We start from the raw sequence: 21,851 nt of genomic DNA, 5'->3' as shown, positions 1-21,851 counted from the left end.
GCAAGCCCAAGGTGCGCCCCGTACTCATTCGCAATTTCTGACCGTGCGAGCCTCCGTCTGAAAACGGAAGGATGTGCGGAAACAATATAACATCATCCCGCAAACTTGAATCCCTTGCACAAAGCTTGGATCTGTAGCTCTGCTTCTTCTCCAGTCTGTCAAGGCGGTCGACCATCTTCTGCTCATTTTGTCAAGGATCCACAATTCACCAAGTTGACGGGTCATGTGTTGGTGTTGGAAGATCGCGTATGTCGTGCTGAGTTCCGAGCGCTCACTGTCTCTGATTTCTCGACTGAAACACAAAATCAGAATCGCAAAATCAAGAATTCCAACTCAAAAAACACTTTTGTCTCGCTCGCTCAAGCCAACGCTTCTCAACCAACCTCAAGAGTTGCCGCAACCCGCTAAGCTTCAACCGGAGCTCCACCAGCATCACGCTATTCTTCTTCAAGACAGCAGTCACTTTGGACTGTATCGGAGGACGTCTCCCCCTATCGAGGACCTCCAGCGAGGAGGATGCCTTCGGACAGATGGCAGCCCCGACGCAACCCAGACGCTGATCGCCAGTCCCGCACCAACCTCAACGACTCGGACAGGTTCGGCGAATCATCAAGGTCTGCGCAGCGCACCAGATATTCTCCAGCACCTGAACGGGACGACGATCGCTCCGACTTTCCCAACAAGCAGCGCCGGCTCGATGACAGAGACGCGAGGCGGGCCAGTCCTTCCGCACGCGATCGAAACGATGGCCCTGCAGGACCGTCCTCCCCTCGTCGTTCCGACAGCGCTCGCGACACTGCTCGACCGCCAGCTCTTTCCATCCGAGGTGTTGCATCAAACCTCACTACCTCTTCGCCCATGACGCCGAGGGAGAACGACGACGTTAAGCCTCGAAGAGCCCGCAGTCCAGATCTATTCGACCGACTCTCCCGCCGGGCCGACTACACCAACGGTTCCAGCCGTTCGCGTCCGGAAAGCTCTTTGCGCTCCCGTCTTGAAGCCGAGAAGGATCCGGTCGATTCACCTGACCCTCCCAGACGAAGCACCACCAAATTAGCTCCGCGCGGTCAGTATGACGAGAGCGGTCGACGTATCGATGATGCTTCAGCTTCCATCGACTCGGCAGATCCCGGCAGAAGACCTGCCGCTCGAAACAGCATTCCCACTTCGCCGCGCAAACGTGATACAGCGCCACGCCGACAGCGCGACCGTTCCAGTTCGCCCGCTACCTCCGGTCGCCCTCGCCACCGAGCCACCGATGACGATCAGGAATCACGCTACCGCGACAATCCGTCGTCTCGCAACGACCACACCCGCATTTCGCAGCGGTCACCCAGTCCGACGTCCGGCGAGACATCAAGGAAGCAGTGGGACAGGTCCTCCGATCGACGTGACAGGTACGACCGTCGCAGATCCCCATCGCCCCGATCTAGCGACAGGGTTGCTCCAAATGAGCGCAATCGCGAGCGAAGATGGGGCGCAAGAGCCCAACCTAGCGACCGAGACGAGCAGTCAGCCACGGATCGCCGACGTCGAACACCATCCCCTGCGCGGTCGGACATTTCCAACCGTTCACGCAGACGAGATCGCGATGTGCAGCCTCTACATCGGCCCGCGCGCGATCGAGACGCCAATCAGGTTTCCGAGCGTGATCGTCAGCGAGATCGACCCGCTCGCTGGAGGATGAACAACGACGATCGAGACAGTGAGATGCCTGCCGATCGCGATCGGCCACCGTTGTCCGACGATCGTCGAGCGAGGTCGCCATCTCGGCCAGGCCGATCGGACGAAAGCACATCTGATCGCGGTCACGTCTTGTCGCGCAAGGCGGGGGTGAACGCGACATTCGATGGCAAGCAACCGCCGACAGGGCCTCGACGACAAGATACCGAGGCCAACCAGCGAAGTGTACGCGGAGGAGGATGGCAGACTGTGCGTCCCGGCGCTCGACGTGATCGTGATGCACCAGCGAATGCAGTCGATCGCGCTCCAGCTTCCCGCAACGGCCACGACGCCGCCACAGCTGACGGCGAAGAAGCACAAAAAGCCGGGCCCGCTCCGACTGAAGCAGCACCGGTCGAACCCACCCGCGCTGAGCCAGGCGAAGCGTACGAGAGCATCCACCAAGTAGGCGAAGGCACCTACGGTCAGGTGTTCAAAGCACGCTCCGAGCGAACCGGTGCTCTCGTCGCACTCAAAAAGATCCGCATGGATAGCGAAAAGGACGGATTCCCCGTCACCGCCATGCGCGAGATCAAACTCCTCCAAGCTCTGCGTCACGACAACGTCGTCCGTCTGCACGAAATGATGGTCACGAGAGGATCGATCTACATGGTGTTCGAGTACATGGAGCACGATCTCAACGGTATCCTCGCTCATCCGCAAGTCTCGTTCACCGAAGCACACCTGAAATCGCTCTCGCATCAACTCTTCTCCGGTCTCGACTACCTGCATCGCAAAGCGGTACTGCATCGCGATCTGAAGGGATCCAACATCTTGCTCAACAATCAAGGTCGATTGAAGTTGGCCGATTTCGGACTGGCACGGTTCTACGCAAAACGGAGGTCGGGAGACTACACGAATCGCGTGGTGACGCTTTGGTACCGTCCACCCGAGCTGCTGTTCGGAGAGACGCAGTACGGTTCCGAGGTGGACATGTGGGGGGCTGGGTGCATCTTTGTCGAGCTGTTTGTCAAGAAACCCGTCTTCCAAAGCGAGACCGAGATAGGACAGGTTCAAGCCATCACGGATATCCTGGGACCCGTGACGAAACGCAACTGGCCTGACGTAGATAAGTTGGCTTGGTACGAGATGGTCAAACCTCCGAGTCAGGATGAGGAGCAAGAGAGGGATCATGTCAAGCAGGCATTTGGAAAGTATCTCTCAGAATCGGCGTTGCAAGTGGCGAGAGGTTTGTTGACCTACGATCCGAAGAGGAGGTGGTCGGCAAAGGATGCAATGGCAGCCAAGTTCTTTGCGGAAGAGCCAAAGATGGAGTTGCCAGCGGGATTGCTATCGAGCTTGCAGGGCGAGTGGCACGAGTACGAATCGAGGAGGGCCAAGAAGAAGGCTTCAGCACAGAGGGGGACGGACTCGGTGGTTGCAACGACAGCGATCAGCACGGTGCAGGATCAGTAGCTCGAGATCGATCGCGTCCTGAGGGACGAACGGAAAGTCGCATTCAACGTTCTCGTTGCTATCGCAAGATGTAATTGTGTGTGTATATCTTTGGTGAGGACAAGTCTGCGACCAGCTGCCTCGAACGGTATCGACTCTTGAGCACATGTTTAGGCTCTCCTTCTAAAATGAAGGGCTAGACAGCCTATGTCCTCGACGATTCGCAAGACGTTATAACACACGTACACGGAAAGGCAGACAAGGCGGACAGATTGACAGTCGACGAAGTCTTGTTTTGATGCTCGTGTCGCCTTCCTTGACTGGGCAGACTCAACGAATTCGAAGCATGAACATGCTTTGTCCACTCACAAAGACAACCGAGGATGGTAGATCAAGATAACACTACTTCTTTGACTTCGGATCCTTGGTGAAGAGCATCCTGCTTCAAGTATGAGCTGATGGTGTCGAAGCTGTCTGAAGTGATACAAGTTGGGGTAATTTGCTCGAGATGTGAGACCGCCATCGTCTCGATTCTCCTTCTTGAGCTTCGATCGGCTGAGCGAGAGCTAGCTGAAGGACCGCTTTCCGTGTAAGAGGACCCTTTTTTGGATCGACGATCCATTGAGCCGTTCGACAAGTCGGGGCTGGGAATCCACTACGTAGACACGCAGGGGCGGAAGTGGCTGGCGCGGCCAAGGTCGTTCGATCGAACAACGACCTTCACAGCCTGGCGCGCGGAGCAGACGGGCTGACGGCTGACGGCTGACGGCGATTGCGAAAATCAAGCACAAATGCGGTCAAAATTGGAAATGGAAAATGGTGCAAATCCACAACGGTCACGCTCAGTTCGGTTGGTGAGGTTGATAGGGGGTCTTGGCTCGTGCTGCTGCCGCACTTTTTCTTTGTAGATCATAGCAACAAATCTCTGCCGAAGTGCCGCTCGCTGTTGCCTGAGCCCTCCACTACGATATCGCGCCTTCTTACTGCATGCGTGCAGGCTGCGCCCTTGAACCCTCATTTCCTCGACTCAATCGGCAGCCCGTCAGTGTCTCTCGCCTCCAGCCTATGCAGCAAGTTATCGGCCCATCCGCACCCGCAGTTGGCTGAGCAAGTCGATCTCTTTCGCTTCGAGTCGACCCCGCACCCTTGGTCTTCAATCGTCTCTTTCTCCCCTTCACCATCATCTCCTCTCACCTCAACCCATCCATCGCTCTCTCCCCTCAAGAAGTTCAGGATGAAGCTCAACCTCTCCCTCGCTTTCGTGGCAGCACTCGCCACCGCCTTTGTCGGCGTCGAGGCCGGTGTTCACAAGGCCAAGCTGCAAAAGGTCACCCCATCCCGCGAGCTCACCCTCGAGGGCCTCGCTGCTCAGGCCGAGATCCTCCAGCTCAAGTACGGCGGCGGCTCCTTCAAGAAGCAGGCTCCCTTCTCTGCCAACCCCGAACACGACTTCAGCATTCAGCCCATCGCTGACTCGAAGCAGGCCGCCGCGTGGTACGCTGAGGCCAAGAAGGGTCACGGCGTTCCTTTGACCGACTTCCTCAACGCCCAGTACTTCTGCGACATTTCGCTTGGCACCCCTGCGCAGGAGTTCAAGGTCATTCTTGACACTGGTTCGTCCAACCTCTGGGTTCCTTCCACCAAGTGCTCCTCGATCGCATGCTTCCTCCACAAGAAGTACGACAGCTCCGCCTCGTCCTCGTACAAGAAGAACGGCACCGAGTTCAAGATCCAGTACGGATCCGGCTCCATGGAAGGTGTCGTCTCTAACGATGTGCTCAAGATCGGCGACTTGACCATCAAGGGTCAGGACTTTGCCGAGGCTACCAGCGAGCCTGGTCTTGCCTTTGCTTTCGGCAAGTTTGACGGCATCCTCGGTCTCGCCTACGACACCATCTCGGTTAACGGCATCGTTCCTCCCATGTACCAGATGATCGACCAGGGCTTGCTCGATGCTCCTCAGGTCTCGTTCTACCTCGGCAGCTCCGAGGAGGACGGCGGCGAGGCCGTCTTTGGTGGTATCGACGACAGCCACTACACGGGCAAGATCCACTGGGCTCCTGTCAAGCGCAAGGGCTACTGGGAGGTCGCTCTCGACAAGCTGGCGCTCGGTGACGAGGAGCTTGAGCTCGACAACGGTTCGGCTGCCATCGACACTGGTACGTCCCTCATCGCCATGGCCACCGACACTGCCGAGATCCTCAACGCAGAGATTGGTGCTACCAAGTCGTGGAACGGCCAGTACTCGGTCGACTGTGAGAAGGTGAAGGACCTGCCACCCCTCACATTCTACATTGACGGCAAGCCGTTCAAGCTCGAAGGCAAGGACTACGTGCTCGAGGTCCAGGGCTCGTGCATCTCGTCGTTCTCCGGTATCAACCTTCCCGGCCCGCTCGCCGACATGCTCATCGTCGGTGATGTCTTCTTGAGGAAGTACTACTCGGTGTACGACCTCGGAAAGAACGCTGTCGGTCTCGCTACTGCCAAGTGAAAGCGTGATCCGGTCATGGTCTAACGGCGATTTCCGGTACTGTCATGAACGGTGCTGGTCATCCCTGCTTTGTTCGCTGTATCGATACTCTTCGCTCGCAACTCGTCTTCGGCCTCTTTTGATCCAGGATTCTCGTTTGTCCCCTCCAACATTATGCTCTTCCGCATCGCAATTACATTCTCATTGACAATCGAAGTTCTGATTGTAACGTGGATCGAACAGCTCTGGCCCTGGGCTCGCTGAGGTGGAAGCATCCACTGAATTGCCAGGTGTTCCATCTGAGTCTCTGAGGACCCCTAGCACAAGTTCGCATTCGACGATGCGTGAGATGTGCAGCGATAAGGGCAAAGACATGCAGCACGAGCTTGCGGCTGCCAGTTGACTTGCATGACTCGTGTCGAGGAGCACGACGAGGCATCTGAGAAGTTCTGATGGCTATGAATGTGAGACTGTCCTGGCCGCGCTTGGAAGCCGGTCAGTCACTGATCAAGTCGAACAGTGTGCGTGCCCGCCTCGAGCGTCCCTCTGTCAGAGGGTTCGATCAAGTCGTGACGCCCGCTACTCTTTGCACGATGCTCGAATCTGGCAGATTCTGTATGTGTAGCGCGAGTGTGAGGTTGACTTGTGATTTACGCGAAGAGCGCGTCTGGAATTGTGTGGAGTGAGAAAAGTGACAGATCGCGTATGCGTGCATTCCTAGAACCTTGAAAGACCAACACTTTTTCCTTTCCTCATTCATCACATCATCCTCATCCTATTCCACATCTTTCGCCCCTTCATACTCGTCGCTTATCCACTGCGGTGCCGGGTCAATAATCCATCATGTTCGGGGATCAAGCGCTGAAGCTCGTCACCGAGGCAAAAGCTTGTATCAACTTGGATAATGTCAAACCATACAAGTAAGTCCGCTCTTTCTTCCTTCATCCTCTTCGAAGCGACCTACTCACTTGTTTGCTTTTCTTGACTCTGTTTCGACTGTAGCGACGAGCTCATCCGATCACTCATACTAGAAACCAAACAACTACATACGCACCTCACCACGCTCCTCTCAATGCTTTCCTCTCCCGACCAACCCTTATCCCCATCCACGATCTCCGGCCTTCAATCACAACTCCTCATGCTACATCTCATCATCTCGTACAACAAACGCTCCCTCCTCATCTATCACAACATTCGTCTCGACCTCATATTCTCTCACCTCTCTCGCTCCAGCTACTCCCTCCCCATTCTATTTTCCAACCAACCAGGTCTACGAACCTCACTATCACCCGTCGAACAGGACTCTCTGCGTCGATACTCCGATCTCATCCACAAGACAAAACTCTCCTACCTCGATCTGTCTCCAGATGTCAAGCTCGACATCTCAGACGCTCAAGTATTCGAACCACTTCCAACGGATCTCTTGATAACGGTCAAAGTCAATAGAGACGTCAAAGACGTTTGGCTGAATAGCAATCAGACTGCTCCGACGAGCTTTAGAAAGGATCAAACTGTCACCATCAGCAGGAGCGATGTTAGAGGGCTGATCGCAAGGGGCTGGGTGACGGTCGTTGATGGAAGTGGGTGAGCATGTGGTGAGGCGGACGAGGAGATCGAACAAGGTATTGTATTTGTACAGCATCACACAAAAAGCAAACGCACGGGATTCCCACAGACTTAACTCACTGGCACGAACGACACCGCAGAGCAACATCATTTTTCATTGACAACACAACGTTTCGTAAGCGTTCGAAATTCGTAAAACAGAGACGGGAAAAGGGCATTAGGTAGAACATTCGTTGGTCGGAGATCGCAGAGCAGGACGAGACGAAGCGTATTAGGCGCGGCAAACGAGAGACAGCGTCGAACGGAGACTATTGCTGAAATCGGGGTGGGTGGCTTACTGCTCATCAGCGGAACCGGCCTGTTGGTCAGTGGACGAACGAGCGGATGAGAGGCTGGACGTCGAAGACGTTGACATCGGCGATGGATTGCCTTTGGCCATGTCGTGGTGAGACGAGGACAGTGAAGAGCATGAGAGGGACAGCAGACCTGGCGATTCGTTTTGGCCCTCCATGACTGCAGAGGCGTTGGTCAGGCTGGTAGCCCTTCGGGCGCCTTCATCGTCACCATTGCCGGTGACGACATCTTGGACGCTACCACCTGCATCACCGACCGCGTCATGGCTGCCACCTCCATATTGGCCCTCGGTAGATTGCTGCGGACCCAAAACATGGGCGGAGGGACGGTACGTGTTGGATCGAGCTCGACCCTGACCTGCTTGCTCGTCGTGATCGTCATGGTCCGATCCGTAGCCACCCGTAGCATCGTCATCATGTCGCTCTTCGCCACCGCTTCCTTGCTGCTCGTTTGCCTCGTCTACTCGGCTCATTTCCAGGCTGGGACCAAAACACGTGCGGTAGGTAGGCGTCTTGCTGCAAAATGCATCTTCATCGAGCGACGTCATCTTGCTGGCACTGTTGCTTCCGTTGCTGCTACCGCTGCCACCGCCGCTGCTGCCGGTCGGAAGCACTAGCGTGGGAGCGACATAGCTTGGATCGCTTTCACGCACCGCGTTGTCGCTCCTGTCGAGCCTTTCGCCATTCGCAACAGTCGCATTGTGACCGGCTGAGGCATCGTACGAGAATTGTCTCGAGAGAAGTAGAGAGCCGGCATTCGTGGGACGATGCTCGTTGGAAACATCCTTGCCATCGAAGCGTCGCTCCTGATGATACGAGGTCTCGACGTTCGACTGCTGGCCGTCTTGACGGTGACAAGTGGCTGGATCCGCCATGGTGATCTGGTTGGACGAGTACCCTTGCCTCTCGTAACCGTTGCGATGGAAAGACTCAGCGCCGAAGTTGTTCATGTCCATCGAAGCGGAAGGGTTCTGCGAGGTCATGGGTACAGACGCATGGTGGACTCCGCTTCCTTCCAGCACGCCCGATGAAGCCAGCGAATACGGCTCTTCTGCATGCTGTGAAGAAGAAAGCTCATGGCCAAGGCGCGCATCCCAACCGCCAAAAGAACTCGATCCGCGCAGCGCGGTACAGGAGCCGCCGTCGCCCATCATGGGCAGGTTGTGATGCTGCTGAGCTCCAAAGCTCGAGACGCCACCACCACCGTCGATGCGCAAGGTATTGATATCCATCGAGCTACCCAAGCCCGAACGAGGACTAGCCTCGATCGACGTGGGAACGCCATACGGGCTGTACCCCAGCGAATGGCGCTGATGGCTGTCGGCCGAAGCTTCCGAGAGATTGGTCGAGACGCTGGCAGGGCTATCGAACTCCCAGCCATGGTCGGCACCCATTCGCGTCGGTGTGCGGAAGTTGTGCCATGCCAAGTGCGTGGCCTTGTGCATACTCGAAGTGCTTGAAGAGGTCGACATGGGCACAGACGCTGACATAGACATGTGTATACCGTTGCCATACGGGTCCATACCAGTCATGGGAACAGCGCGCATGTCCATCGAAGGGGGAGCAGGAGGAGGAGGACCCGCTGATAGAGGAGCATAAGCGTCTGCAGGACGCAAACTGACACCATTGCAGACAAGGCGAAAGTTGTCCGCCGTCGAGCTTGACCCGGTAGGAATAGCTCCTAGAGCGCGCTGCTGCTCATCGCGAAACTGAATAAGCCTCCGTAGAACATCGTTGCAGCTCGCCAGCTCCTGAATCGCAATTCGCAGTTCCTCGTAGGGTCCATGGAGAATGTGCCTGCTGACTGTCATGGCTTGATGATCCTCCGTGAAGTCTTCGCACTGTCGCCAGCTGTGCCTGGGCTTGCCGTCAATGCCATTCTTGACGGGAGCCGACCGGAAGACCTCCATGAAGAAAGTGGGTGGACGTTCGAGGTCAATGACGAAATGACCCAGCGGGACACGAACACCCTCGGCGCGTTCAGCGATGGACGGATCGACGGGACCGTCGAAGTAGGCGCTGCGGATCGAGGTCCATGGCACCTCAAGCTTGAAGCCGATCGACTCGCTGGTTAGATACCACGTCAGAGACTGCAGGCGGCGGGAGAAGAAGCAGATCAGAGGCGACACGCGTCGCCACGTGCCGATGCACAGCGCCGAGGTGGGGATGGCGGTGACGGATTTCTCTAGCTCGGCCGGATCGCTGCGTGCGGAACGATCGTTGGCGCCCGTAGGCAAGCTATGAGCATCTCTGTCGTTCAGTCGGATGCTGCAGCTCTTCTTCCTACCGGAATCGGAGCCGGCATCGCCTCTTCGCTCCACCGTCTTGATCTTGGCACGACGGTTCTGGAACCAGACCTGTACGCTACGTTCGGGCATGCGCAGCTTCCTCGAGAGCTCGAGACGGATGCGTCCGGTCGGGTTGCGATTCTTCTCAAAGAAGGCCTCGAGGCTGCGCAGCTGATCGGGTGTACACTTGTTGCGCTTCTTGCGACCACGAGGACGGAATGCTGCAGAGAGCTTCTTCTTCTCGGGAGGAAGGTCCGAGTCGGTGCTGTCCTCGTACGAGTCGTTGTCCGCACTCGAATTTGCCTTGAAGGGGAGGTTGTCGAGCAGAGCCAAGGCTTCAGATGAAGGATTGTCAAAGGCTCTCTGCTCGCGCGGCATGCGTTGGCCGAGATCCAGGTCGCCGTCCAGGCTGACGATGAGCGCCGACTCTCCTTTGAGACCGAGCGAGTTGCTTTGAGTCGCGTAGCCGTAGTGCAGATCGAACATGCCTTGGTGCGGAAGAGGGTCGTAGTAGGGGAGAGAGTGTGGGTCGCCATGCGGAGGCTGCTCGAGCCATAGCTGCTGTGTGTGGTAAGCCGAAGCTGGGCTCGGCTGAGCGGCGAATGGACCCATGGCGGACGGATCGTCTTGCGCGGTCCAGTGAGCCGGAAAGATGGTGGAGTTGTACGACGACTCATGGGGTTCTTCCTGCGCAGCGGATACGTTCGATGCGAGGGCGCCGTTGCCACCGTAACCGCCGTTGCCGCTATTCTGCATGTCGGGCCTGCGCAAGTCTTGATGGCTAGATCGCTGCATGACAACGTCCATAGACGGGGAGCTCCTTCCCTCGTACCTCCGCTCCTCCGGCTTGACGTGCTGAGAGGTGATGGTCTGGATCGAGGCTTGCGAGTCGCTACGTCGACGAGATGCCAAGGCGGCGGTGTTGGCCCTACTAGCTTGGACAGCCGCAGCTCTCTGCGAACGCTGTGACATATCGGCAGGCCAAAGGGATGCAAAGATGAAGAGATGAAGCAAAGAAATGAGAAGATTCGCTCCCCGCAATGCGCAAGGAATCGAAATGCAATCGAATGAGTCGTGGCGGGTGGTAGATATACGAGTTGGTGGCGAGGTGAGGTCCGGAGGTCAGGATCACGCGGAGCCGAGAGAAACAGATCAAAGGGGAAGAGATTTATGTGTGCGTAGGTGGGTCAGTACAGGCTGGTGGGAGAAGCAATCGAGAAGGATACACCTCAGCAACGAGATGTTTGCGCAGACCCGTCCACCACCGGCCACAACGAGTGAGCGCAGAGATGCTCGATCAATGCCGGAGACCGGACTCAGCGGATACCGAGGGGCCTGATTGGCAATTGACCGAGCAGACTAGCTCCAAATGGTGCATCATTGTACGACGGGAGATAGAGTGCGGCAGGCAGGACGCAATCAGATGCTCCGTTTCTGGATATCACTGTGGGGAACTCGCAGTCAACAAGCGGTAACGACGGCTGCATGCACGGCGGTCGCTAAGCTTTCGTTCTGAGCTCGGCGCATGTCCAAGATGCCATTTACAGCCCACCCAACAACGCTTTGTGGTGCTGCTGCACTGGCGGATGCAACCTCCAAGCGTAACCCGGTGGAGGCGAACAGGTCTTGCTCCGGCCCAGAATCGGTGCCAAGCCCAAGCAAGGCATGGCCACGCACGCCTTTTCCGCTGAAACGTTGAGCTTGTCTCTGCGGTCGGTGGGAATGCCCGAAAATGCCCAACGCTATGCAGTATGGCGCGGCTTGAGAAGCATAAAGACCCGTCTACTTGCCATGACGGTAGCAAGTCGAAGCTCGAGACTCGGCGCGTGGGACCGAGGTGGCGTACTGGTGAGAGGCGATGCTGGGAAAGTCTTCTTGCATCCGGCCGCACCATCTGCAGCAGCCTTGTCGGCTGTCAACAAGGTTGCCTGGACGAGGAAAATTCTCTCGTCCCACCGACACCACAAGCTGTAGCGTCTTCATAAAGGACATTGTGGACCATCGTTGGCACGACGTGGGCGTTGTCTCTACTTCGTCACGATGTTGACACTGTTTAAAGGGCGTTTGTGGGCTGATCATGACTCAAGCTCTGCGTGGCGATCCACCGTATCTGCTGTACTGCACTGCATGGCTGATTTCCTGATCGAGCGAATGAGAGAAGACACTTACAATTGAGGAAGGATCGGCTAAGCCAATGAGACCGCTTCGGCTTTGATGGAAGATTCGTCACCGGCAAGAGAGCGCGTATAGATGGAAAGAAAAAGAGAGATGAGCTCGAGAGTCGATCTCGGTGAATCATGGGCCCCTTATCTATTCCTTGAGTCAAGTCACAAGACAACATCGCCGAGCTTGTGTGACTGCAGCCGATCGAGCCGACGGTTGCGAGCGGCGGCGAGTGATTTTGTAAACAGAGCCCATACAGAACAGCTGGCCAGAGAATTGCATGGTTCAGCATCGGAAAAGCTCTCGGCAATGAGAGTAGGGTGTTTCGGATCCTGGTTGTGGGTTGTACTTAGCCTGTGCACCGGGTGTTGATGGGGACCGTGCTGCAAGCGGATCCATGAGAATGAGAATGAACTCGCAGGCAATGCACCTGTCGAGCTCTCGACATGGCTCTTCATGAACACTTCAACGCCGGAGGCACGAACCATCTGGCGAACTCGGCCGGAGTGCAGCTTGTTGCCGGCCGCGAACATGCCCGCTGCTGCCAGACTCGTCATCAGTGAGCTTTGGTGGCGACAAGCTGCACTGGAAGGGAAGAACAGGCTCTTGTTGCAGGAGAATGCAGCAGAACGCGGAAGTGGGCTGCATACCCAATGAATGGCGACAGCCGCCGACGAGACGTGCTCGAGGAGTCCTCCTCCTGCGGCTATTCAGGCACGACAATCCGAGTCCTTTTGACTCAATAGCGACTATGACGCTTTGCAGCGATGATGCTGTCGTTTGGTTTGTGCGTATTTGACGCTCAGTACGGGAGCTTCGCCGCGATGTGCAAATGCGAGGCAACCTCGCCAGTCTGACCCAAGCAAAGTACATTTCGTCGGAGGTGTTCTTCAAAGGAGAGTCGACCGTCGATCTTGATGGTCTCAAGCTCGCCGCTCTGTTCATTGATCGGGTAGAGGACCGGCGTGCAGTGTACAGGGACCCTGCGCAATCAAACGACCGGCAAAGCCTACAATGGTCCAGGCCTGCGCGATAGCTTAGTGCGGAGGGATCTTGCCTCTAGCATGGCAGGCTGCAGCGGAACGATTTCAGAGCTAATCAGGGCGTAAGGGCCCGAGCTGGATAGCGGTAGTAGCATTGGTGTATGTCCAATGAAGCGATCTATCTGAGCACATGAACGAACGAAGGATCGCCTGGGGAACGGACCTTTACTGAAATGCAAGGGCGGTACGTGGTGCAAGTCTCCATTGTAAGTAAGATCAGGCGAGGCCTCTGCGTCTCTTTACTCGACAATGGCTCGACATCGATTGTCAGGGTCCTTCAACGTCCGATAACCCATGCATGCACTCGACGGGTTGATGTTTGCTTATTGTCCGTCCGCTTTCAGACGTGTGATGCCGTCGGAAGCGGAGCCGATCAAGAGCGAAGACGTGTGCCGACGAGCTTCCCGATTGATCGGATGTCGTTGGTGATGCGATCTCAGATGGGCGCCTCGAAGGCTTGACGGCGGCGTCGTTGTCAGGTGACGCCTTGGCAGCAAACCCACGTCAGGTCCGATGACTCTCCACTCGTTCTCTCTCAAGATTAGCCTCTTGCTTTTGTGGCCCATAGCACGGAAAGGATCAGAGTGTCCTGCGAGTAGATGATGCCTTTGGAGTGAAAGGAATATTGCCGGTCGGTCATTTTGTCACGAGTGAGGTTAATTTCAACAATCCAATCAGAGACAAACTTGTGGGGACACGCTCGACTCTTTCTCTCCCACATGAGCCCGGTCCGCGCCCTCCGGCTAGCTTCTTGACTTCAGAAAACATACTGCGCTGTTTCGGCTTATGGCGTTTGCAAGGAGGCGACTTTGAGGGTCTCACATTTGCAAGAGGTGTGCCTGTTCGCTGTTCGCCACGGTCAAGTCAGACGGCAGAGCTGGAGTGAATGACGAGATCCAGCGAGGAGCAAGGGGCTATGGGAGGAGCAAATCTAACAGGGTGACAGGGTGTGGACAACATTGCCTGCACAAGCCACGGCAATCTCTCGTCAACCGAAGTGGAGCCAGATCCTGCACTGTGAGACGACGATTTTGATCTTGCTTCATCGGAGAAAAGCCGAAGAAAATAATGCCTTCTTCCACCGAACAATCAAGAAGGAAAACAAAAGTGGAGGAAAGAAAAGAAATCTACGCGGAGCGATGAAAGAAACAGAGCAGATCCGATCCTCTTATCAGTATCGATTTGCAAGGCGAGAAGACGACGTTCGACTTCCGCCTCGCCTGCTGATCCTGCACAGAGTGAGGGCAAAGGCCATCAAGAGCAACACATGTGCAGGCAAGCCTCCTTCAGACAGCGCCGAAGATGGCCATTCCGATCAAGACTGCGAATGAAGTGATGGCGAGTGGGTCCTCCTTGTTTGTGGTCACCAGCTGTGTACTGTACACAGTACATAGCCGGCTCCCACAAGACGAACGGCAAGATCAGATTAGGATTTGCGATGCCGTGATGCCGCCGCTGATTAAAAGCAGGATTTGGGAGAGCCGCATCATCGAGCAGCAGAGAAGCAAAGCTGACCGAACGAGCCTGGCTTTCGGTGCGAGAGGGCGGAAGGTTGACTGATCTGATCTCGAAGAAAAAGAGACAAGAAGACGCAAAGGCACATCGCCCCAGGCGAGCAGTCGTCGACGTCAGCGACTGAATTTCCAAAAAAGAAGTTACTGGCACAACCAGGCAGGCAATGCAAGGTAAGCTCAAAATTGACGTCCGTGCCCGCCTGCTCCCCTCCAGACCGAGACAAAGCTTGAATTGCAGAGCGCAGTCGAGCTGATGTGCAGCACTTGTGATTTTCCACGGTCAGCAACAGCAACCGCATCACCGGGGCTAAGCAAGGTCCTTTTACACGGACAAGCCGGTCAGAATGATTACACTCTTGGTGGTGACTCTTGAGCAGCGTCGGGCGTTGGCGAGAGTGTGGTGGATGCAAGCAGCTGCGGGCCGAGTCCGCCTCTGTCACCTTCGCAAATCTTCTTGAGTCCGTGTGTTTGTGCGGGTGTGTGCGGGTGTGTGCGTGTGTGTGTGTGTGTGTGTGTGTGCGTCGATCGGCTTTTATCGCGTTCGCCTTGCTCTGTGCCATCAAAGCCTCCACGTCGGATTGTTGCTCTCATCCATCCACCATCATCTCCGTCCCCGCTCTGTTCGCTAGTACCGCTCGCTTCTTCACCACTGCGGAATCAATCGATCAGAACTCACATCGAAACTCGTTTCAGGCTGGACTTGCTCGCACCGCAGCTCCAAGTTTAGCACCGGCGACCTCTTCTCCGTCCGGAAGCTTCTTTCACTCTAACGCCTGCTCCAACACATCGAGCTTGAGTCCACCTTCTCGAAGCTGTTTGTTCGGCACTGTCGACGCTAGCTCAGCCTTGTTCTCGACAACGAGCCTCGTCATTGCTTCCCAGACCTCATTCTCCCAAGACCTCCACCCGGAACTCCCGATCGTAGATCCGGCCTCGAACCAGCAGTCATGCCCGCTTCCAACGCTCCCGCTTTCGATAATGACACCGTCATCGTAGGTGAGTAGCCATGACAGTCTACGATCTCTGCTGCTGTTGCCGACTTTCGCCTTCCGCCAGAGAATCGCGGGATTGACCATTGTCTCTTGCTCCCTGTGTCCAACTTCTACAGTGCTTGGTGCCTCGGGTGATCTGGCAAAGAAGAAGGTACGTAGCTAGCCAGCCCAACCAGTCGCCTCATCGCGACGGTCATATCCAAGCCGAGAGACACGGCGCTGACCGCTTTCGGCATCTGATTGCAATCTTTGTGCTGACCCTCATTCCTGCTGTTCTCGGCCAATCCCTTCAACAGACCTTCCCCGCCCTCTTCAACCTCTTCCGTCTCGGCTTGCTTCCCAAGACCACCCACATCATCGGATATGCACGAACAAAGATGGACAGGGACACCTTTGCTGAGAAGGCGACAGGTCATCTCAAAAACGTCGACGATGACAAGGGCAAGGAGGACGTGAAGAAGTTCCTTGACATCTGCCAGTACATCTCGGGCCAGTACGATGAGGACGCTTCGTTCCAGAACCTCAACAAGGAGATGGAGCGCATCGAGGGAGAGATGAAGCACGACCACCCCAGCCGACTCTTCTACATGGCCTTGCCGCCCAACGTCTTCACCGTGGTCGCAAAGGGTCTCAAGAAGAACTGCTACTCGGACAAGGGTCACAACCGAATCGTCATCGAAAAGCCCTTCGGCAAGGACCTCGAAAGCAGCCGAGAGATGATCGGCGCGCTCAAGGGCCTCTGGAAGGAGGAGGAGACCTTCCGCATCGACCACTACCTCGGAAAAGAGATGGTCAAGAACCTGCTCATCATGCGATTTGGTAACCCCTTCATCGATGCCGGTTTGAACAACAAGCTCGTTGACAACGTGCAGATCACCTTCAAGGAGCCCTTTGGCACCGAGGGTCGCGGCGGCTACTTTGACGAGTTTGGCATTATTCGCGACATTCAGCAGAACCATCTTTCGCAAGTGCTCTCCTTGCTGGCCATGGAGCGACCCAAGTCGTTCTCGGCAGAGGACATCCGTAACGAAAAGGTCAAGGTGCTCAAGGCGGTGCCTGCCATCGAGGAGAAGGATGTGCTCATCGGACAGTACACAGCCGCCAACGGCAAGCCAGGGTACAAGGACGACGACACGGTCCCCAAGGACAGCAACTGCCCCACCTTCGCCGCTCTCGCGCTGCACGTGAACAACGACCGCTGGAAGGGTGTTCCGTTCATCCTCAAGGCGGGCAAGGCGTTGGACGAGGCCAAGGTGGTGATCCGCGTCCAGTTCAAGGACACGCCAGAGGGCCTCTTCGACAATCTTCCGCGCAACGAGCTGGTGATCCGCATCCAGCCCGACGAGGCGGTCTATCTCAAGATGAATGCCAAGAAACCCGGGCTCGAGATGGCTACGCTGCCCGCCGACCTCGACCTGACGTACAAGGAGCGCTTCTCCGAAGTGCGCATCCCCGAGGCTTACGAGGCGCTCATTCTCGACGCACTCAACGGCGACCACTCCAACTTTGTGCGAGACGACGAGCTGGACGTGTCGTGGGCCATCTTTACGCCGTTGCTGCACGCAATCGATGCAGGCAAGATCAAGAACGAGCCGTACGAGTACGGCAGCCGTGGACCTGCTTCGCTCAACGACTTTATCGCGCGCTACGGCTACAAGCGCACCAACGACTCTTACGATTGGCCCAAGACCAACGTCAAGAAGGTCCAAGGGAAAATGTAAATTGGCCGCTCGTACTGATCACGTCGCGGTCGGTCGATGGACATGTCGAACTCACTGTCCTTGACAATTGCTTCGTATGCACAAGTACGCACCCTTTTGGCAATTGTGTTCCCGACAGATAAGGCTTTTGTTTCCCACATCGACGCATAGCAGACTTGAATACAAAGTGTTCCGGACCGAGCCGCACACAGTATAGTGTGATGTTGTCACGAGGCGAAACGATGAGAGCGCCACCGTCCTTGCGCTGTGTCGGAGTGTATAGCGAGCGTTCGAGTTTCGAAGCGTAAAGGATGCCCTCAGTGTTTACGATGCGAAGGAGCATCGTCGGATCAGCCATAGTCACAGAGCAGGGCAATCTAACAAATTCTGATGTTCAGTTCAGTAGGCTGAGTCAGGACCTGCCTGAGCCTTTGACGTCTGTCTTCTTCCCTCCTCAAGCCTCCACCTTGACGTTTTTCTTCGCGGCGGCGGGCGTGTGCACGAGACCTGCCAAAAGTCCAATTCGGTTGCATTTGGCTGAGTCGCTTGCAGCTCGGAAGCATTGCCGGATGTCACGCTGCTCAACCCATTCTGGCCTTGGCACCTCCGACCATCATCGGGTCTTCCGTACTCAGTTCCCCATCTCCTTTCTCTTCTGTCAACACCACATACCGCCAACCATCTGGCGCTCACTTTAGACGAGGATGGACTGCATTCGGCAGCAGACAAGCCGGGAGTCTACATGAAGTCTCCGAAAGGGACAACAGCACGTCGAAGTCGAAACCCTACCAAGCTCGCTCACGACTGGGATCGGCCAGAAGCTGACCCAGAAGAGGTCTTTGATGTGCAGTCAATCTCTTCTGACGACGAAACCAGCACCACTCCGTCAGTAGCATCAATAGCAACCATGCCGTCACGCACCACCCAGGCTGCCTCTGCTCCTACCCGAGCATCCAGGTCAAAGCAGCAACCGCCCCCCGAGGACATCATCGAGATCTCCACCGACGGATCCGTAGGTCAGCGAGATCAAGCTGCCGATGACATGGTCATGTCTGACTTTGAGGACGTCGATCCAGCAGCTCCTGCTGCAGCTGCCTCATCGAGGGCTGCCAGCGAGGATCTCGACATGGAGGATGTCGATTTGGACCCGGATCAGTCGGCGCAAGATCTTCAGGACATGTACGCCGCTGCCTATCGCGATATTCAGGCAAAGTATGGCGACGGCACCGCAGACTACGATGGCCAAGGTGGGGATGACGATGATCAGAACGAGCTCGGCGAGGACCCATCCACATCGTCCAAGCCCATACCCATCTTCAAGGACGGCAAGGGCCAGCATCGCGGTGTCGAGATCTCTGTCGGCAGTCGTACCAGCAAACAGACCGACTCGCCGAAGCAAAAGTCAAACAACTTCCTGACCCCTCGTGACCGCCAAAACCGGACCACTGCCCATAAGCTCCTCGTTCTTTCCATGCTAGCCCACACTCGCGTCCGCAACAAGTGGTGCAACGATGCCGAGCTTCGCGATGCGCTCGCCGACTCGGTGCCCGACTTTCTCATCACCAAGCTCCGCTCGATCCATCCCAAAAAAGTCACTGAACAAAGAGAGAGGATTCGGATGTTCGAGAGCTTCCTCTCGGAGCTCGTTCGATGGTGGTCTTCGCGTTTCCGACTGGACCCCACCATGGTGGCCAACTCCGCCCTGCGTCAACCTGATCAGGATATTGCTACAGGCGTCATCCCTGGCTCTGGCCGAAGGGTTGACGGTTGGATCGTCGAGACAGCCTCAGAGCGAGAGCAGCGCCATCGACGCGAGCGAAGGGAGCAACAGCGATACAAGGAGGCCAAAGAGCGACTGTCCCACACTGACAATGTCGCTGCGAACGGCAGCAAGAAAGGCAAAGGCAGAGCCAGAGACACCAAGTCAAGTGCTTCAGCGGCCACTGCGTCCAATCCCATCAAGCCGCCGACAAAAGCGATGGAGATTACGATCTTTGCACCTGGCTCAGCAATCCGACCCATTTACCTTCGTCTCCTCCCACCAGCAGAGCACATAACTTCGCCAGCTGGGCTCAGAGAACGAGCAGAAGAGAGGGCAGGATCAAGGGAGACAAGTGCCCAACTCTTCTGCGCTCTCTGTCGCTCCATCGGTATTCCTGCTCGACTTGTGATCAGCCCACAGCCTCTGTCATGGAGTGTCGGCGCAAGCAAGCTCGCTAACACGGCTCAACCTGGCAGTCAAGCCGACAAAAAGCCGAATCAGCTCCGTGCCTGCGCCAAAAAGTCGACATCTCGCCGCTTCGCTTCGAAGCCCGTGAACGAGCTCACCTCTGACGATGACGACTACAATCTTTCAGAAGCGTCGTCTGCTGCACGCAGTATGGGTTCACGCAAAGCAATCAGCATTGACTCGCTGTCTTCTGCTGACGAGGCGACAACAAGCGATAACAACAACAGCAGGCGCAGCGGGAACGCCAACGGCTCTACCGACCTCACCAAAAGAGCTGTCTTGAGCGCTGCAGCGAAAAGGTCCACTGACAACAACAGAGCAGCTCGTCGTCGCGGGGACCGCGGTCAACCGATCACCGTGGATGATACCGTCTCGGACGTCTCATCTGACCGAACGGTCAAAGGCTCGAGCAAAACCAAAGCAGGCAGCAACAAAAGCACGCCTGCCTCAGCAAACGTCAAAGGCAAAGCGAGGCAGGCTGACGCTATCGACACAGAAGGCGAAGAAAGTGAGGACTACCGCCCAGAGAAGTGGAAGAATCTCAAGACGCCTCTTAACGTCGAGCACAAGGTCAAGCTCAGAGCCTTCCGTCCCAAGCAGCTGAAAGACTCGGAGGTGGCGGGCGACGACACAACGGCAGATCCGGTAGATCTGCAAGCGCCGCCCACCATGTGGGTCGAAGTGTTCTCAAAGCCGTATCAGAAGTGGATCACCGTCGACCCGATCAGATCCATGATCAGGCCATCCGGGAATCGCCACATGGAGCCACCCGCATTCGATCGCCAGAACAAGCTGATCTACGTCGTCGCCTTCGAAGAGGATGGCTATGCGCGCGATGTTACCGCACGGTACACCAAGACGCTCAACTCTCGTGTCTCTCGATTGCGACCTCCGACGCGCGCCAAGGGAGAGGAGGATTGGTGGAGCAAGGTTGTGCGGTCGATCCACCGACCTCAAAAGCTAGACCGCGATGCGATGGAAGACGCCGAACTGCAGGACAACAGTTCGCGTGAACCGATGCCTTCTTCGATGAACGGCTTCAAGGACCATCCGATCTATTTTCTCGAAAGGTTCCTCAAGCGCGACGAGGTCGTCTTCCCACGTCGGCAGATCGCCACGTTCCAAGGAACACCCGTGTTCTCCAAGTCCGACGTTCAGACGCTGCGATCTTCACGCCAATGGTACAACGAAGGTCGGGTCGTAAAAGACGGCGAGGTAGCGCTCAAATTTGTCAAGTCGCGAGGATACACTCTCGCCAACAAGCGGGCGGAAGAGCAAGCTCGATCCGAAGGTCGCGAAGTCGCTCAGGAAGGCCTCTACGCCGAGTTCCAAACCCAACTCTACGTGCCACCCGCCGTCGGTGCCGACGGTGTGATCCCAACCAACGGATTCGGCAACATCGACCTCTTCGTCCCCTCCATGCTGCCCGCCAACGCCGTGCATCTCGCCTATAGCGGTGTGGCAAAAGTCGCCAGAAAGCTCGGCGTCCCCTACGCCGAAGCGATCACAGGATTCGAGTTCCGCAAGCAAAGAGGTATGCCCAAGATCACGGGCATCGTGGTCGCGCAGCAGAGTGCCGAACTGGTCGAAGAGGCGTTCTGGCAGCAGGAGCAGGAGGACGCGCTGAAGCAGCAGACCAAGAAGATGGAGAGGGCCATGAAGAATTGGAGGAAGCTGATCAATGCTGTTCGCATCGCGAGGAGGGTTAAGGAGCAGTATGGGGACAAGATGGTGAAGGCGTCAAAGGAAGGCGGTGGGAAGAGAAAGGTGAAGGAGACGGAGGCGGAGGTAGCGCAAGAAGAGGAGAAGAGCAGGTTCTTCGCTCAGAAGAGTTTGGAAGCGTTGGACGAGGATGTGGCTAGTGATGCCGGTGGTGAAGACCTGGACGTCGAATTGCAAGCGGAGCAAGAAGCGGAGCCTGCGATCGAGACAGCGAAATCCACGCCGACAAAGCGCAAAAAGATCATCTCGCTCGCACAGCTGGCATCCACCTCCGCGCATCCTGACGACGACACCGATAGCTCAGACGCCAGTGCTTCTCCTCCTGCCGATGCTTCGCCAGCCAAACGTCCACGTCGAGCCGTTGCTGAAGCTAAAGTTGACGCAGCGGCCCCTGCCAAGCGACCTCGACGGTCCACATCTGCTGCCGCTCCGAAGGACGAAACTCCACAGAGAAGGAGCACGCGGTCGAGGCAGTCCAAGTCGCTGTACGTCGAGCCCGACTCCGACGTCGATGAACACGACGATGCAGCAGAAGCGGCGGATCAGCCCGAGGCAGAGCACCCCTCGTCGGCAAGAAAAAGTCGTCGAATCACCGTCAAGCTTACACCCAAGAAGGGTTGATTCTCTCTTTGCGCTCCACGAGATCTGTCATGACGGCTCTCCTCTCACAAAAGTAGAAACAGAAACGGAAAT

General features: G+C 56.4%; 7 protein-coding genes across 7 annotated transcripts; 5 read left to right on the top strand and 2 right to left on the bottom strand.

Moving 5' to 3' along the window:
- Positions 1–516: 516 nt before the first annotated feature.
- PHSY_003537 (hypothetical protein) lies at positions 517–3,138 on the top strand (the record flags this gene model as incomplete). Its single annotated transcript, XM_012334156.1, has 1 exon — positions 517–3,138. One exon carries the CDS (start codon positions 517–519, stop codon positions 3,136–3,138), a length of 2,622 nt encoding a protein of 873 aa, XP_012189546.1.
- A 1,213-nt stretch (positions 3,139–4,351) lies between these two features.
- Positions 4,352–5,608, top strand: PHSY_003536 (endopeptidase; the record flags this gene model as incomplete). The annotated part of the gene is made up of 1 exon (XM_012334155.1): positions 4,352–5,608. One exon carries the CDS (start codon positions 4,352–4,354, stop codon positions 5,606–5,608), a length of 1,257 nt encoding a protein of 418 aa, XP_012189545.1.
- A 1,879-nt stretch (positions 5,609–7,487) lies between these two features.
- Positions 7,488–10,766, bottom strand: PHSY_003535 (hypothetical protein; the record flags this gene model as incomplete). The annotated part of the gene is made up of 1 exon (XM_012334154.1): positions 7,488–10,766. One exon carries the CDS (start codon positions 10,764–10,766, stop codon positions 7,488–7,490), a length of 3,279 nt encoding a protein of 1,092 aa, XP_012189544.1.
- A 1,722-nt stretch (positions 10,767–12,488) lies between these two features.
- Positions 12,489–14,331, top strand: PHSY_003534 (hypothetical protein; the record flags this gene model as incomplete). Its single annotated transcript, XM_012334153.1, has 4 exons — positions 12,489–12,516; positions 12,764–12,909; positions 13,569–13,650; positions 13,973–14,331. 4 exons carry the CDS (start codon positions 12,489–12,491, stop codon positions 14,329–14,331), a joined length of 615 nt encoding a protein of 204 aa, XP_012189543.1.
- A 155-nt stretch (positions 14,332–14,486) lies between these two features.
- PHSY_003533 (hypothetical protein) lies at positions 14,487–14,813 on the bottom strand (the record flags this gene model as incomplete). Its single annotated transcript, XM_012334152.1, has 1 exon — positions 14,487–14,813. One exon carries the CDS (start codon positions 14,811–14,813, stop codon positions 14,487–14,489), a length of 327 nt encoding a protein of 108 aa, XP_012189542.1.
- A 648-nt stretch (positions 14,814–15,461) lies between these two features.
- On the top strand, positions 15,462–17,227 carry PHSY_003532 (glucose-6-phosphate 1-dehydrogenase; the record flags this gene model as incomplete). Its single annotated transcript, XM_012334151.1, has 3 exons — positions 15,462–15,510; positions 15,623–15,657; positions 15,803–17,227. The coding sequence occupies 3 exons, from the start codon at positions 15,462–15,464 to the stop codon at positions 17,225–17,227; spliced, it is 1,509 nt and encodes a 502-aa protein (XP_012189541.1).
- Positions 17,228–17,948: 721 nt separating this feature from the next.
- PHSY_003531 (hypothetical protein) lies at positions 17,949–21,779 on the top strand (the record flags this gene model as incomplete). Its single annotated transcript, XM_012334150.1, has 1 exon — positions 17,949–21,779. One exon carries the CDS (start codon positions 17,949–17,951, stop codon positions 21,777–21,779), a length of 3,831 nt encoding a protein of 1,276 aa, XP_012189540.1.
- Positions 21,780–21,851: the final 72 nt, after the last annotated feature.

Source organism: Pseudozyma hubeiensis (assembly GCF_000403515.1).
Source record: "Pseudozyma hubeiensis SY62 DNA, scaffold: PHS36, whole genome shotgun sequence".
NCBI classification, from domain to species: domain Eukaryota; kingdom Fungi; phylum Basidiomycota; class Ustilaginomycetes; order Ustilaginales; family Ustilaginaceae; genus Pseudozyma; species Pseudozyma hubeiensis.
Note: the sequence above shows the minus strand (reverse complement) of the source record. Positions and strands in the feature narration are given on the sequence as shown.